This window comes from Halyomorpha halys, unplaced genomic scaffold (genome assembly GCF_000696795.3).
Source record: "Halyomorpha halys isolate HHAL.00 unplaced genomic scaffold, Hhal_1.1 Scaffold338.1, whole genome shotgun sequence".
NCBI lineage: Eukaryota > Metazoa > Arthropoda > Insecta > Hemiptera > Pentatomidae > Halyomorpha > Halyomorpha halys.
Genome location: NW_027110850.1, coordinates 434247 through 448224, shown reverse-complemented (window position 1 = coordinate 448224; position 13978 = coordinate 434247). Strand labels below are relative to the sequence as shown.

Below are 13978 nucleotides of genomic sequence, written 5' to 3'. Positions count from 1 at the left end.
TTGAAATGAAGTGAAAGGACACTCTTTAGTTTTAGTTTTTAGTATGTAGGATAAAACTCAGAAAACGAAGTGTGCCCCAGCACCTCGTCTACTTAAACATTATATACAATCAAAGAATCATAAATCTCAACCTGTCCTTAGAATGGAGCAATGCTCCAGTAAAAGAACAATTTGTAAATATGTATATATATAAAAATTTCAACAATAAAAATTTTTCTATAGAGGCTAGGAAAAAATAAATAAAAATAATGGTAACCATATTATAAATTGTTTAGGATATTGTGGAACATATCCTAAAATAAAATTTAATGAGCTTTTCAACGGTTGTTTCAATTTTGCTGTATGACCAATAGCTTAGGAGATATGGCTATTTTTGTGAAGACAGTTGTGTTATTTAGAAAAAAATAAAACACCGAGATTCTACTCTAATTATTGAGAATCGGACATGGGTCAAGTCGAGTTTGTTTATTGTACTCGGGGTGTAAAATCAGCACTCAGATTTGATGGACTCTATCATATCATACCCAGCACAGGTAAGTGAAAATACAAATGAAACCTCATCGGTTTTCTATTTAAGCCTTTTAATACAAATCAACGTACATTTTATTTTCAATATACACATTTTTATTATTAACTTTTTTTTTTTTTATGACAATGCTACCACACCATATTCATTTGATGACTTATTAATAGAAAACGTGACCGGTAGAACATTTCTATTAGAATAATCTTCCTTCTGCTCCTTATCTTCCGGCTCGACATCTGAGTTTTCCTCTTCCGAAGAGGTCTCCTTCGAGGTGTCCTCGGAACTGGGGAAGTCGAAAAGGGTCGGGGATCCACTCATTTTGGACAAGTCGAAGAAGTTCCTGTTCTTGTTGAGGCCGTAGAGGGCTATCCTGATCATGGGAGAGGCCTTGTGCAGGAGCTGGTCCAACCTCACTGCTAAGGAGTTGTTCACCATGTGCCTCCCGTTCACCGAGCTCATGTCCACTCCTCCGCAGGACTCCACGGGAAGGTACCTCGTATCCGACACTGTCATTTGGATCTGGAAGCCAACCGTTTTAGTATTTATTAATTATTATTCTTAATTTATTACTATCAGACCCGGTAATGCTTCGCTATTGCTATATTTGAGGATGTATATACTAGGGTTTGTCGGTTTTTAAAACCCGGTTGTTTGGAGAAAATTATGAAATTCGAAAACCGGTTTTTTAGTATAAAATATCGGTGTTACGGCGGGTAGGGGTTCCAAAGGAACCTTTACTATCCCAACCGTGAAAAGAAAAGAAATGGTCGAATTTTGTTATTTTTAAATAAGTAAACATTTTTCAATTAAAGTAATTATAAATTATTTTTTCATATCATCCATTTACTATATACATTGTAATATCGTCAATCCGAACTTCGATACTCCGAATACTCCAATAATCCGAAGTGGTATAAAAAAAAAAAATAAAGGTACTTTTTTGGGGTAAATTCAGCAGATATTAACTGTTATCCATTTATTAACTCCTTTGTTAACATTTAACTCCTACGAAAATAAATGTTATTACCACTTTATAGTACATTAAACTAGCTTTAATTTGAGTGCTAATAGACATTTCTACGTGGAATAGTTTTTTAAAATTAATTCACTAACTACTGATTTTTGCGTACATTTTTATGAAATTTTGCAATTTTAAAAAATATTTCTTACGAACTATTGAACATAAATAGATTTGTTAGGGCCCATGTTTTAGAAAATTTACTCTTCTTTAAATAATGTTCATTTAGATTTTCTAGTGTCGGTAGTTTTAAAGATAAAGACCTCCGACTGAAAAAATTCATTTTTTTAACGTTTTGGAACAGCCGCCATTTTGTATTTTCCCTACATATACTCGGCAGACTCATCAACTTTTACTAGTAATTATGCATAGTTTTCATTCAATTAAATTAAAAATTGGGGTGAAATAACTGTTTTCTCCTCTTGGGCTCTTGTACTATGACTGTACAGAGTCTAACCTCCTAAATTCTGTACTGCGCAGACTCCGTATAGTTCTGGATATTCAGAAGTGGTTGTTGGAACAGACTTACTCAGTAAAAGTGAAAGTAAAAAGAAATGTATAAATAAGACTTAGACAGGGACTGTGCAGCGACATTATAACATTTATAAATATACTTATAATTAAGAAAGTTATTATATATGTCTATTGTGTATTATTAGTATTAATTACATGCATTCCTGTGATCTTCTTGAATTTCTCCCTAGCCTTGCTCATTACGCTTCTACCCAACTTCACGTCCGATTTTCTGAAAATCAAAATAACATCTTCTTCCAGTAACTGAAACAGCAGATGGTAAAATAATCATGCATAGATGAATAAAAAGGCTTTATCAAAATATAAGATTTTAAAGTCCCATCATTGTTAGGAAATACAGGAGGAACTGGAACAAAAACCTTCCTGGTTCAGTTCAATGGTGGCACAACCCAACTCTCCTTCAAAGCAAAAGGTTCACGCCCACGGAACTTGTGTTTACGTTGAGGTTTATTGGAATATCCACTATTGTAATCTAAACTGAAACAGAAGGCAGTCAGCGAGTACTCTTCTGCAACATAAGGGCCACCTTTTTGGCTTCACTTTTCCTGGCACCTTTCTTCCTCCAAGAAATAGTTCGGGAGAAGGAGTAAAATTGTGGGGGTAAGCTGGCAGGAAAAGGGAAGCCTTATGTTGGACCAGTGGCGTGGCAGAGAAGTAGAGCTGGTCTTCTGTTTCAGTTTTGATTGAAATTAAGCTCAGCGTACTTAGGCACCGTGAGCGAGGCCTTTATGACTTCACTTTTGCTTTTAAGGAGAGTAGGGTTATGCAACCTCTTGGTTGTTCAATGTTTTCTTGCGTTGTCTGCAGAATAAAAAGACAATGTGAAACTGTATATCTTGTTTTACCTCCTAACCAAAATCAATTGATTAATTCAGAGGTTCCTAGTTCAGAGATACATCAGATTTTTTTTTCTAACTTTTTGACTATCTCGAAAAATTGGAAAACTTTTCTTTTTAAAAGCGATTACCCATTCAACAGCAAAAAATTAAAAACAGATATTTACTATTTTCGTTGAAACAATATAAAATATCTAATTTCGACTGTTTCGGTAATATCGACATTGAGACTGTACAACCACCATATGTTTAGGTTAGTTGAAAAATAAATTAAACATTTTTTTTTTTATAATTTATTTATTGTTATTTACAACTGTATACATATATACACATCAAGTAAATTTGCTGTAAGTGATATTATGACATGATACAAACATGTGGAGAATCAAACCATTGATAGAACTCCAAAAACATTTCTAAAGGAGAAGATCTCAAGGCCATCTTCTTTTCAGACGCCTAGGAGGATTATTAGGTAGTGAAGGAGAAGCCAGGTTAGAAACGAGTTGGTTTGGGTGGTTGGGAAGTTTATTATGGAAGGATTGGTATCTGGTTCTGGCCAAATCGGCAACATAGGGGACATAGAGGTCCTGATGGATGATTTGGTTTGTGACAAAGTAAGGAGCATTAAGGATTTTACGAAGGATTTTGGACTGTAAGGATTGGATTCGAGAGGAAGTAGATGGTTTAGTGGAGCCAAATTAAACATGAATTTTAAATTCACAAACAATTTATTAAACGTCCATTGATGATTAACATTATTAAAGTTATTAATGGGATAGGTGGGCTTTATTTTCACTACACAACTTCTCAAATCTCGGAATAAATTGGATTTATGGATAATTTAAATTGGATATGGCGGCCTTTAGTTCTCTTTCAACGTTAATTTTCGAGCAATATTTAATTTTTATTACCTTGAACACCAAAAACCCAGTATCTCGGAATGTTTCAAATGGAATTAATATTCGTGAAGCTTTACTACTAAGCAGTGGTTATTCCTCTTTTACTGATATTCAGAAATCATAAAGTTCCATGCTACCAAATTTTAAGTTTAAATATAATCGCAAGACAAATCAATAAGATATTCTTCTAAGGAAGTAAATTCTGATGGAGCCTTGGTTTTTGGGTCTTGAATCCATGTAAATTTATCATTATCTGCTTATAATTACTAATAGTCGTTTCAAAAGATGCAGATTGGAAAGTAAAACAATGAAAGACTCCAAAGTTGCTAAATTTTTTTAATTGCAAGAAAATTGCCGAATTGTTTAATTGAATATTTCACAGCGCCCTCATGGTGGCACTTTGGGAATCGCTGGTTTAATTGTTTTATCATGTTTTACTGTCAGAATTAACTTGTGTTATTATTATGTCTTTATGGTCATAACGATCATACAAAAATTGATATATAACTTTGACAACTTACCTACCCTACATAAACCTTGAACAATTAGAGCATACAGGATCCTCCTATAGGCTTTCTTATGAGCAACGAGGTCCACCCTTCCCAGGCGGTGATGCACGGCAAGTATAACGTCTGTCACGTTCTTATCCTTCTCCTGTAGCATTCGCAGTCTTGCAGCACCTGCCATCCTGCTCTCGAACCTGTAACAACAACTCGATTAATTTCTTCTACCTGGAACCAACATACTAGACTTAAAAAACAAGAACTCAACAGACGATGCAGCCAACTATACCGACTGCTCAGCCGGACCTCTCATCTCTCATTAGAAAACAAACTACTAATTTATAGGACTATACTCCGACCTATCTGGACCTACGGACTTGAACTTTGGGGAACAGCTAAACCGTCGAACATCAAACGTATCCAATCCTTTCAATCCAAAATCCTTATAACCTTTGTTAATGCACCCTATTACGTTTCCAACAGATCACTACACCATGATCTACATATCCCTTTTGTCCTTGACCTAATACCAACCAAATTCTCAAAATTCCATATAAACCTTTCCAACCATCCTAATCCTTTGGTTCAAACCTTATCTAGTTCCACTCATCCCTACAGCCCACCTAGATGGTTCAAACGGCAGTGGCCAAGAGTTTTATTAAAATAAAAATGGACAATTGGAGTTCTGGCAATGGTCAGATTCCCCACTCAAGTAGAGTGTTTGCGGCTTTAGCGCATTTGCTTTGCCTCCACTGGCTCACTACCTGTGATGCGGCGAGAGGGATGCGCTGGGATCTTTTGGGCTCTGCTCTGCTCACACGTGGGGGATACAGTGGACTCAGGGATCCTCAGGTCAATTGTGTAAATATTATTAGAGTGTAAATGTGACTAGAGATTATATTATATTATTTTTTTTCATACACATAGTGTGATTATGTTCATTTTGTTTATTCTTCTGTTTGTATATATTTTAAGAGATTTTTTTTTCATTCAGTTATTTATTTTATTTTAGAATGTAAGAGATCAGTCATCACTATTACCTATTGCCCACAACTGTGTGGCAGATTGTAATATCTATCAATAAATAAAAGTATTAAATAAAAAAAAAATCTTCTAAGCAAGTAGATCCTACGATCACGATTTCTACGGGCTGTCAGAAGCGGTGTTTGAAACAAAGAATCCGACATCGACTAAAAAAACATCGATGTTTTAAAATATTGTTGCTTACAATATATTACCCAAAATACATCGATATTTTTCAACCACTATGTCAGAAACATAAGGTCTGTTCCTACGATCACGCATTCTAAGGCCTGTAAGAAGTGGTTTTTGAAAAAAGAATCCGACATCCACTACAAAAAACATCGATGTTTTAAAATATTACTTACAATACATTACCCAAAATACATCGATGTTTTAAAATATTGTTGCTTACAATACATTATATAAAATACATCGATGTTTTAAAATATCGTTGCTTACAATACAATACCCAAAATACATCGATGTTTTTGAACAATTATTTCAGAAACATAAGGTCTGTTTCAACGATCACGCATTCTATGGCCTGTAAGAAGTGGTTTTTGAAACAAAAAATCCGACATCGACTAAAAAAACATCGATGTTTTTTGTAGTTGATGTCGGATTCTTTTGATTATATTTTATTATATGATAAGCTTTCCAAAGATGGGCTTTTGGGACATTGCTGCATGTTGTGTAAACGTTGGTTTCAAAAAAAAATTTTATTTTTTTTTACAATTTTTGTACATTTATTGACCGCCACCTAGAATATCGTCCTACAATATACTATTTTGTTTAAAGTATTTTTTAATAGTAAAAATATTTTTATCAGAAATAACTCAATATTGTATCAGCTTAACCCCTTTGCTTCTTACCACCTCAGTTTATCAGTACTCACATAATACTGTCTTTGGCGACTGTCTGTTCTTTTCTTTTGTAGCTCTCTGCAATTTTTTTAATAGTATTTTTAGTTTCTCTGTACTCCCTGGACCTCTCATCTTCACAGTGCCTGTCGAAAATGATTCTCCTCCATTCCAATTCGCTTATTAAATTTTCAAAATACTTCATCTGGAATGTATACAAATTTATTTTGTGATGCTAGAGTACAAATTAACAGAATGTCCAGTGTATGATACAGCAGCGATCATGCTGCTATCTGTTGGGTATCGGTCAAACTGCTGACCGACCGTTATATATTGACGCAACGCTATCTACCTACCACAATGAGAACTAAAACAATCCTCACACAAATAAAAATATTGAAATGTATATTTCTTGTAAATAATATGGTTGTACAAATTAATAACCATATTATATGTTGTTATAATCTTAAATATTTTATTAGATTCACTAAATATTACAATAGACACTTCTGATCCACTAAAAGCAAACATCTTATGGCGAGTCTACATATTGGCCACTCGCCGCGAATCGAAGATTTGTACAAATGCTCAGTAAACAAAGGAACCGTCCGAGCGGATTTGGATGGGGATACATGCTAATGTTTTTCAGAGAGGTAAGAATGGGGGACGTACAAGTGATTTCAGATATTGCACTGGGATTATATTATTTTTATTACAAAAAAAAAGGTAGTTATCTCACCTCAATTTTTTATTACTTCAATAAAAACTATGAATAATTACTAGTCAAAATTGATGAGTCTGCCAAGTATAGGTAGAGAGAATAAAAAATTGCGGCTGTTTCAAAACGTTAAAAAAATAAATTTTCAGTCGGAGGTCTTTATCTTTAAAACTACCGACACTAGAAAATCTAAATGAACATTATTTAAAGAAGAGTAAATTTTCTAAAACATGGGCCCTAACAAATTTATTTATGTTCAATAGTTCGTAAGAAATATTTTTTAAAATTGCTAAATTTCATAAAAATGAACGCAAAAATCAGTAGTTAGTGAATTAATTTTAAAAATCTATATCTCAAAAACTATTCCATGAAGAAATGTCTATTAGCACTAAAATTAAAGCTAGTTTAATGTACTATAAAGTGGTTATAACATTTATTTTCGTAGGAATAGTAGTTTTCATAATATTTGCTAAAATAAATTTATTTATTGTTGTTCGGAGAATAAATTAGATTTATTCAAAACCTTAAAAAACATTGATTTTTCATTCGGAGCTCTATATCTTATATCTTAAAAACTACCGATAACACTAGAAAATCTAAAAGAACGTTATTTAAAGAAGAGTAAATTTGCTGAAATGCTAGCCCTAAAAGAACTATTTACGTCCAATAGTTCTCGAGATATAGCTTTTTAAAAAGCAAAATTTCTTAAAAATCTACAGAAAGGTTAGTAGTTAGCTAATTTATTTTTAGAAATCTATATCGCAGGAACTATGTGACGTACAGATGTCTATTAGCAATCAAATTAAAGGTAGTTTAATGGACTATGAAGAAGTTTATCACCTTTACCTTCGTAGGAATAGTAGTTTTCATGATATTTGCTAAAATAAATTGATTAATAGTTGTTCGGACAATAAATTTGATTTATGAAAAACTTTATTTCAGAAACCATTGGAGGTACTGATGTCTGCCAGCACTCAAATTAAAGCTAGTTGAATTTACTATAAAATAGTTAATTATGTTTATCTTTGTAGGAGTAGTACTTTTTATGATATTTGACAAAATAAACTCACAAAATGTTAATTTCTAGTTGTTCGTATAAAATGTTGGGTTTTTGAAAAATATATCTCTAGATCCATAAGATGCACATATGTCTACCAACACTCAAATTAAAGGAAATTTAACTTACTACAAAGTAGTTTATTACACTTATCTTCGTAGGGGTAGTAGTTTTTATGATATCCACATATGAATCAATTTATTTTATCAAATTTCATGTAAACTATTACTCCTACGAAGATAAACATCATAAACTACTTTATAGCTTATTAAACTAGCTTTAATTTGAGTGCTAATAGACATCTGTACGTCAAATGGTTTTTGAGATATAAATTTTTCAAAATAAATTCACTAACTACTGATCTTTTAGTACGTCCCATACAACATTTTTATGAAATGTTACTTTTTAAAAAGATATATCTCGAAAACAATTTAACGTAAATAACTCTATCAGGGCTCATATTTTAGCAAATTTACTTTCTTGAGATTACGTTCTCTTAGGTTTTCTTGTGTTGTTCCCACTTTTTAAGATATAGAGCTCCGAATGAAAAATTAATGTTTTTTATCGCTTTCAAACAGCCGCCATTTTTTATTCCCCCTACCTATACTTGGCTGACTCATCAATTTTGGCTAGAAATTATACATAGTCTTCATTAAAGTAATAAAAAATTGGGGTGAGATAACTGCCGTTTTTCTCCTCTTGGGCACTTGTACTATAACCTCTTAACAGCTCCCAGTTGCAACTAAACAAAGAACAATGACGGAGATGCTACACAAGCGCTCTTACGAAACTCCTTTGATCTGCACCCAAAAACCGACTCTCGACCCGATCGAGCAGCAAATTTAGGCCAACTCGTACCAGCCAAGCCAAGCAACCCATCCACATGCGTGAGTTTGCCAAGGCTTGGTGAGCGTGTAGAGGTACATTTACACTCACCAGAGAGTTGACTAGGCAAAAATTATAAGATCTCAATGCGAATTTCCTCTTCAGAGAATTCATCTCCTTAGGAGGCAGTGAGTATGACTGGATCAGGACATTATAGTGTTAGTTTCTTAAATTTATATTGACATTTATTTTCTTTTTCTGAATCATCCTGTTTCCTATACCTTTTAATTCTATCGTAAGGACCTACGGCTTGTACCCATAGGGCTTACAATCCCCTTCGCGACTGCAGGCTTGTACCCTGCAGAACGAAGTCTCCATCCTTACAGCTAGTTCCCGTGAGACCTAACCTATCCATTCATCGCCTAATCAGTGACCTAATCTACTGAACATGCATTATCGAGGCCTTCTGGTATAGAATACCTCACATATTAAATTAGGGTCAGAATCATATAATCTAACACAACCACCTCGGCAACGTGTTAGTTAAAAGTCATCTACAACAATATAGAAAAGTGAAGAGTTTGTTCATTCAAACGCGTTAATTTCAGAAGAGTTTTTTTTCTTTAATATCACGTTAAGACACATATATACAGAGCAGTTACCAAAAACGTCAATATGATAGGAAAAGAGTAGGAAGTCTGTAAGAATTCCTGCTCGTTAAAAATTAAAAATTAGAACAAACATAATCCTATAATAGTTTAGTTCTAGAGAATTTATTGCTTTATAGTAACTATTATCTGTGGAACGATCTTTCCATCCTTACAAATCGATTTTGCAACACAGTAGTCGATAATTCATTCATGATAACCTAAAGCTGCCTCTCATTCCAAAATATATTAATGTTTAAGTTAAAAAAGGCAATCAATCCCGGCCGGACCCGCCCCACTAAAACCCCTATAGGGCGACGGTCCAATATCCTTTTGAAATATTTGCTTGCAACGGGAATAGGAGACTTAAAATAGTTAAATCGAGCAATACTTAAAAAGCGTCTGAAATTGAAAAACGGCACGAAACCCTCCACTCCTGCCATACGCCATACGCGAGTAGGTTGGTCGATGTACGACATGTCACAGTCCCACAAGAGAAGATATCATAATGAGTGGAAAATTGTTAGAAGTTTGTAAGAATTCCTTTCCATTAAAGTATTCTTTCACGTAAATAGCGCATAGAACAACTTATAAAAATTTTATGGTCAACTAGAGAGAAAAATGTTTTGCTTACGGGCAACTACAAGTTGCCTTTTTGGATTGAGATGCGGAAAAAACCAGGGTATATCGATATGTATCGAGAGTGATTAATATATTCTCTCAAAATTCCTCGAACCCGCAGCATGTTACAAAGTAGTAATAAGATGAAGATGAATTAGTAGGATGAATTTGAAGTTAGTTATACAACGAAATGATACAGACATGTGAAGAATCAAATTGGTAATCAAAATTCTTTCGAACGTTGCCTTAACGCTGTAGCGAACCAGTCTCCAAACATAGTTAAGGAAATGGTTTCACAAACCGAGGGCACCAATATTTTGTCCCAGCGGTAAAAAGAATTAGTCCTTAGAGTCCTGGATATTAAAAATAAACACTACAGTGTTCAAGTTCCTCTTCATACCATTCGGACTAGAAGATAAACGGGAAAATACTAAAATAATACAGAAAGGCAATAATTGCCATCCTGTATTCCACTTCTTGGCGAGAAGTTCGAACCTTTTTTTTCTAGAAGACTGAACTAAAATCTTATTGATATACATTATTCCTAAAATGACTAAAAACCACACACGTTTTAGGTCTACCACGAATCAATCGATATAGTGATCAAGCTTCCGAAAGGAAAGAATAAACCCTGTAATAAAATCTGACAGGATGCTATCATCGATTTAAGGTAGGATGAGTGATATCACTACTCTCCTTCAAAGAAAAAGTGAAGACAGTAACAGTGGAGTTGACCACGCCCTTGGTGATCGGGTTTAAGTTCAAATTTTCCAGGTACTATGTATAGACAGTAATGGCACCAATTAAGTGGTGACGTACACAATATCGGAAGGCCTCATACAGTGCATGTGCATTCAGGATAGGTTAACAAATAAGGGTTGGACAAGAGGATCGCCAGGATGAAAACTGCACTCCATAGGACATGGGCGTACCCATCAAGGAGCAGGAAAGCTGCCCCTCAAAAGTAAAAAAAAATTTAATTTAATAAAAGCAAAAATATGTAACACCTAATAAGGTTCTGCTATAATTTTCTTAAAATTTTGGTTTATTTGCCTTTTCTGTGCTGATATGTCACAACCTGAAAGACTACAGCTTTCCTTATCCTATATTTGATTCTGATACTACGTCATTCATTCGCAGATCCTAACGAAAGGACAGAAACGGCGGAAGAGTATAAGCCTTTTTCGGTAAAGGAATGAGGTATAGCCTAGTGGAGGTAGAAAGAAACAATGACACGGTTTTATTTAAAAAAAGTGGTTGCATATTCTGATCCACTAACGAACATTTTTCCTGGCTTCTCTAAGGAGGTGAATCCGTGGCGGATTAATGTTATACTGAGGTGTGCTAATGATTCCTCTGGGCGTAAAAAAGATCGCCGAGAATTCTGCATTTAAGATATTAGCTTTTAGTGGATCAGATGAGTTTTTCGTAATCTTTATTTATTCAAATAATTCATATATGAATGCAAAAAACAATACATGACAATTAAACAAGCAAAATTAATGTATTTACACAATTATCACAAATTAATATGAGACGGCAGTTTGTTGAAGTCAAGTGGTTCACGTCTCGGTCGCTAGGTTGCACCTGGTAGAGCTATAACGTTTCTCGTAAGTAGTTATTCGATTACCCACAAACAGTGCTATGTATTAAGATACTGGGATGAAAAGAAATTTAGTTTAGTTCATGAATACATATGCTTCACAATAGGATACAACTCTGGGTACATAGCGGGGTGGCAAATAAAAAGATCATAGGAATCCAGTCTTAAATCAACATCACTAAGTGCGTGCGTGACCAAGGGTAGTAAAATTTTGGGATATAATTGTTGAACGATCTTTTGAGTAGGCATGTCTTAAGTTCATATTTGTTTTACTATGTAGAGGATTAAAATAAGTGGCCCAATTATTTGGCCTTCCTAAGGTTTGAACAGCTTTAGCCAACTCAGTATCTAATCAATTGGCCTGAAATCTTGCCTACAGCTAGAGTAATCTATCTCGTACAAAATATAATAGGGAAATCAATTTAGATGGTAATTTAGGATGAATTTGGGCGATTACCTAAACCATTATCAAAAGGCCATTTAGGACCACGTGTTAGTAGGACCAAATATGGCCTGAATTGTCAACATAATTTTTTTACCAAGAAAAACTCATTTAGGAGGTTGCTCTTCACATTCTAGACGTACATACCACCTGTCAAGTCGACTGTCTTGTTAAAGAGGTAGATACAAATTAATGGTTTTAAATGTTTTTATTCTTTTATTTGTTAGACTATATAACACAAAACACACAAGCTATAATGAGAACAAAGAACTCAAGATTCAAACTGGTCTAGGAATCTGTAGGCACAACTATTTGTCTGCTGGCAGTTTTATAGCAATGCAAACTGAAAACAATTGTCTGGATGCAGCAAAAGTGCCCTCTGCTTTGTGCCCAATAAGCGATACCCCACGAGTCGACTGCATATTAATTAGACCAGCTCGTATCAGCCAATTCAAATAACCCATCCACTCGCTTGCGCATGCACCAATTTGCTATTGTTTAGAGGCACCTTAAAGTTCAGAACTATTTCAGGTCCAAATATGGCACTGTTTACGAAAACAACTGCTTTCAACTCGGTGCATAGTACAATAAGTCACAACTCAGGAAAACGATTGAAAGAAACCTCTTTAAAATAATGAAACAACTAAACGTATGCCATTGTTTAAGAAAGATTTATTATAGTTTAATAATGGCTTATATGTTCGGTGGAAAGTCATAGAAAATGGAGATATGCCACTCTATATGGTGAACCTACTCTATGTTTGGAAAACGTTAAACAAACAATCCAAAGAACACCTTTTTCTTAGTTGTGCCACTATTAGGTTGCCATACAATATCAAAGTTGAGTATGGGCAAACGTGGATGGGTTATTTTGTTGGCTGGTACAAGTTGGCCTGAATTTGTAACCGAGCAACAGAGTGACCGTTCATTATTTATTTAACATAGCAAAATATATTTATGAAGTCATTATATGATTAGGTAATTAGATTAAAAAGTTTCTGACAAAAATTCAAGAAGGAAGGTGGAATTTATAGGTTATGTAGTACTGTTCATATGAATCTTTATCATCTACAACGTACTTTGCTGATATTCACGTTTCCTTTTATTTTGCTCATCTTGATTTTGTTTTTTTTTATGATGAAAATAGGGTAAATTGAATGTAATAACCGAAAAAAATCAAAAGAACAAAACAAGCGTGAGGATATTGGTTGGATTAATATTTCCTTTGCTTAGCAAGCATTTGTACGTTTGAGATTTGGGACAAGCGGCAAATGTGTAGATCCGACAATAGAAAATGCAGATTTCCCACTCTCCATAGTGAAACTACACTATCTTTGGAATATGTTTTGCTAAAAATCCGAAAAACACCTTTTTTAGTTTTGCCACTATCAAATGAAAGCGATGTTAATTTTACTGTTTTACCTTAAGCTTCACTTCTTGGTCAGTGAGAGGGCATAATCCTTCACCTTTTTTTTTCTCTTTCATTTCATTTTTATTTCCAGCCATCTTTCCAAAACCTCTGAGATAATTTTAAGACCTTGGGTCTAGTGTAAATGAGAAATATGTTTTTCTAGTTTGTGTTTTATTTGACTTATTATTTTATTTATATATATAAAGTAGAAAAATAAAGATTCTTATAAAATCTAAGGTAGAACATATGTCAATAATAGGAAATGTATGGTATAAAAGAATTATTTATGAACACTACAATTCATAATTTGTTGAAAGAATTTGAATTTCCCGCAAAAAGTTTATACTAAAATCTTCAAAAACTCTTATTAACCATCAACATTATTAATTTCGTAATTGAAAAAAAGTGTTCATTATTTTTTTAATTTTATCTTAATTGTAATAATTACAAATTGT

At 33.8% G+C, this 13978-nt stretch overlaps 1 protein-coding gene across 1 annotated transcript; it reads right to left on the bottom strand.

The window, feature by feature from the left end:
- Positions 1 to 590: 590 nt before the first annotated feature.
- LOC106681439 (V-type proton ATPase subunit E) lies at positions 591 to 13776 on the bottom strand. Its single transcript, XM_014421762.2, has 5 exons — positions 13535 to 13776; positions 6235 to 6404; positions 4339 to 4513; positions 2214 to 2321; positions 591 to 1045 (listed from the first exon to the last, which is right to left on the bottom strand). The coding sequence occupies exons 1-5, from the start codon at positions 13616 to 13618 to the stop codon at positions 647 to 649; spliced, it is 936 nt and encodes a 311-aa protein (XP_014277248.1). The 5' UTR covers positions 13619 to 13776; the 3' UTR covers positions 591 to 646.
- Between the last annotated feature and the right edge of the window lie 202 nt (positions 13777 to 13978).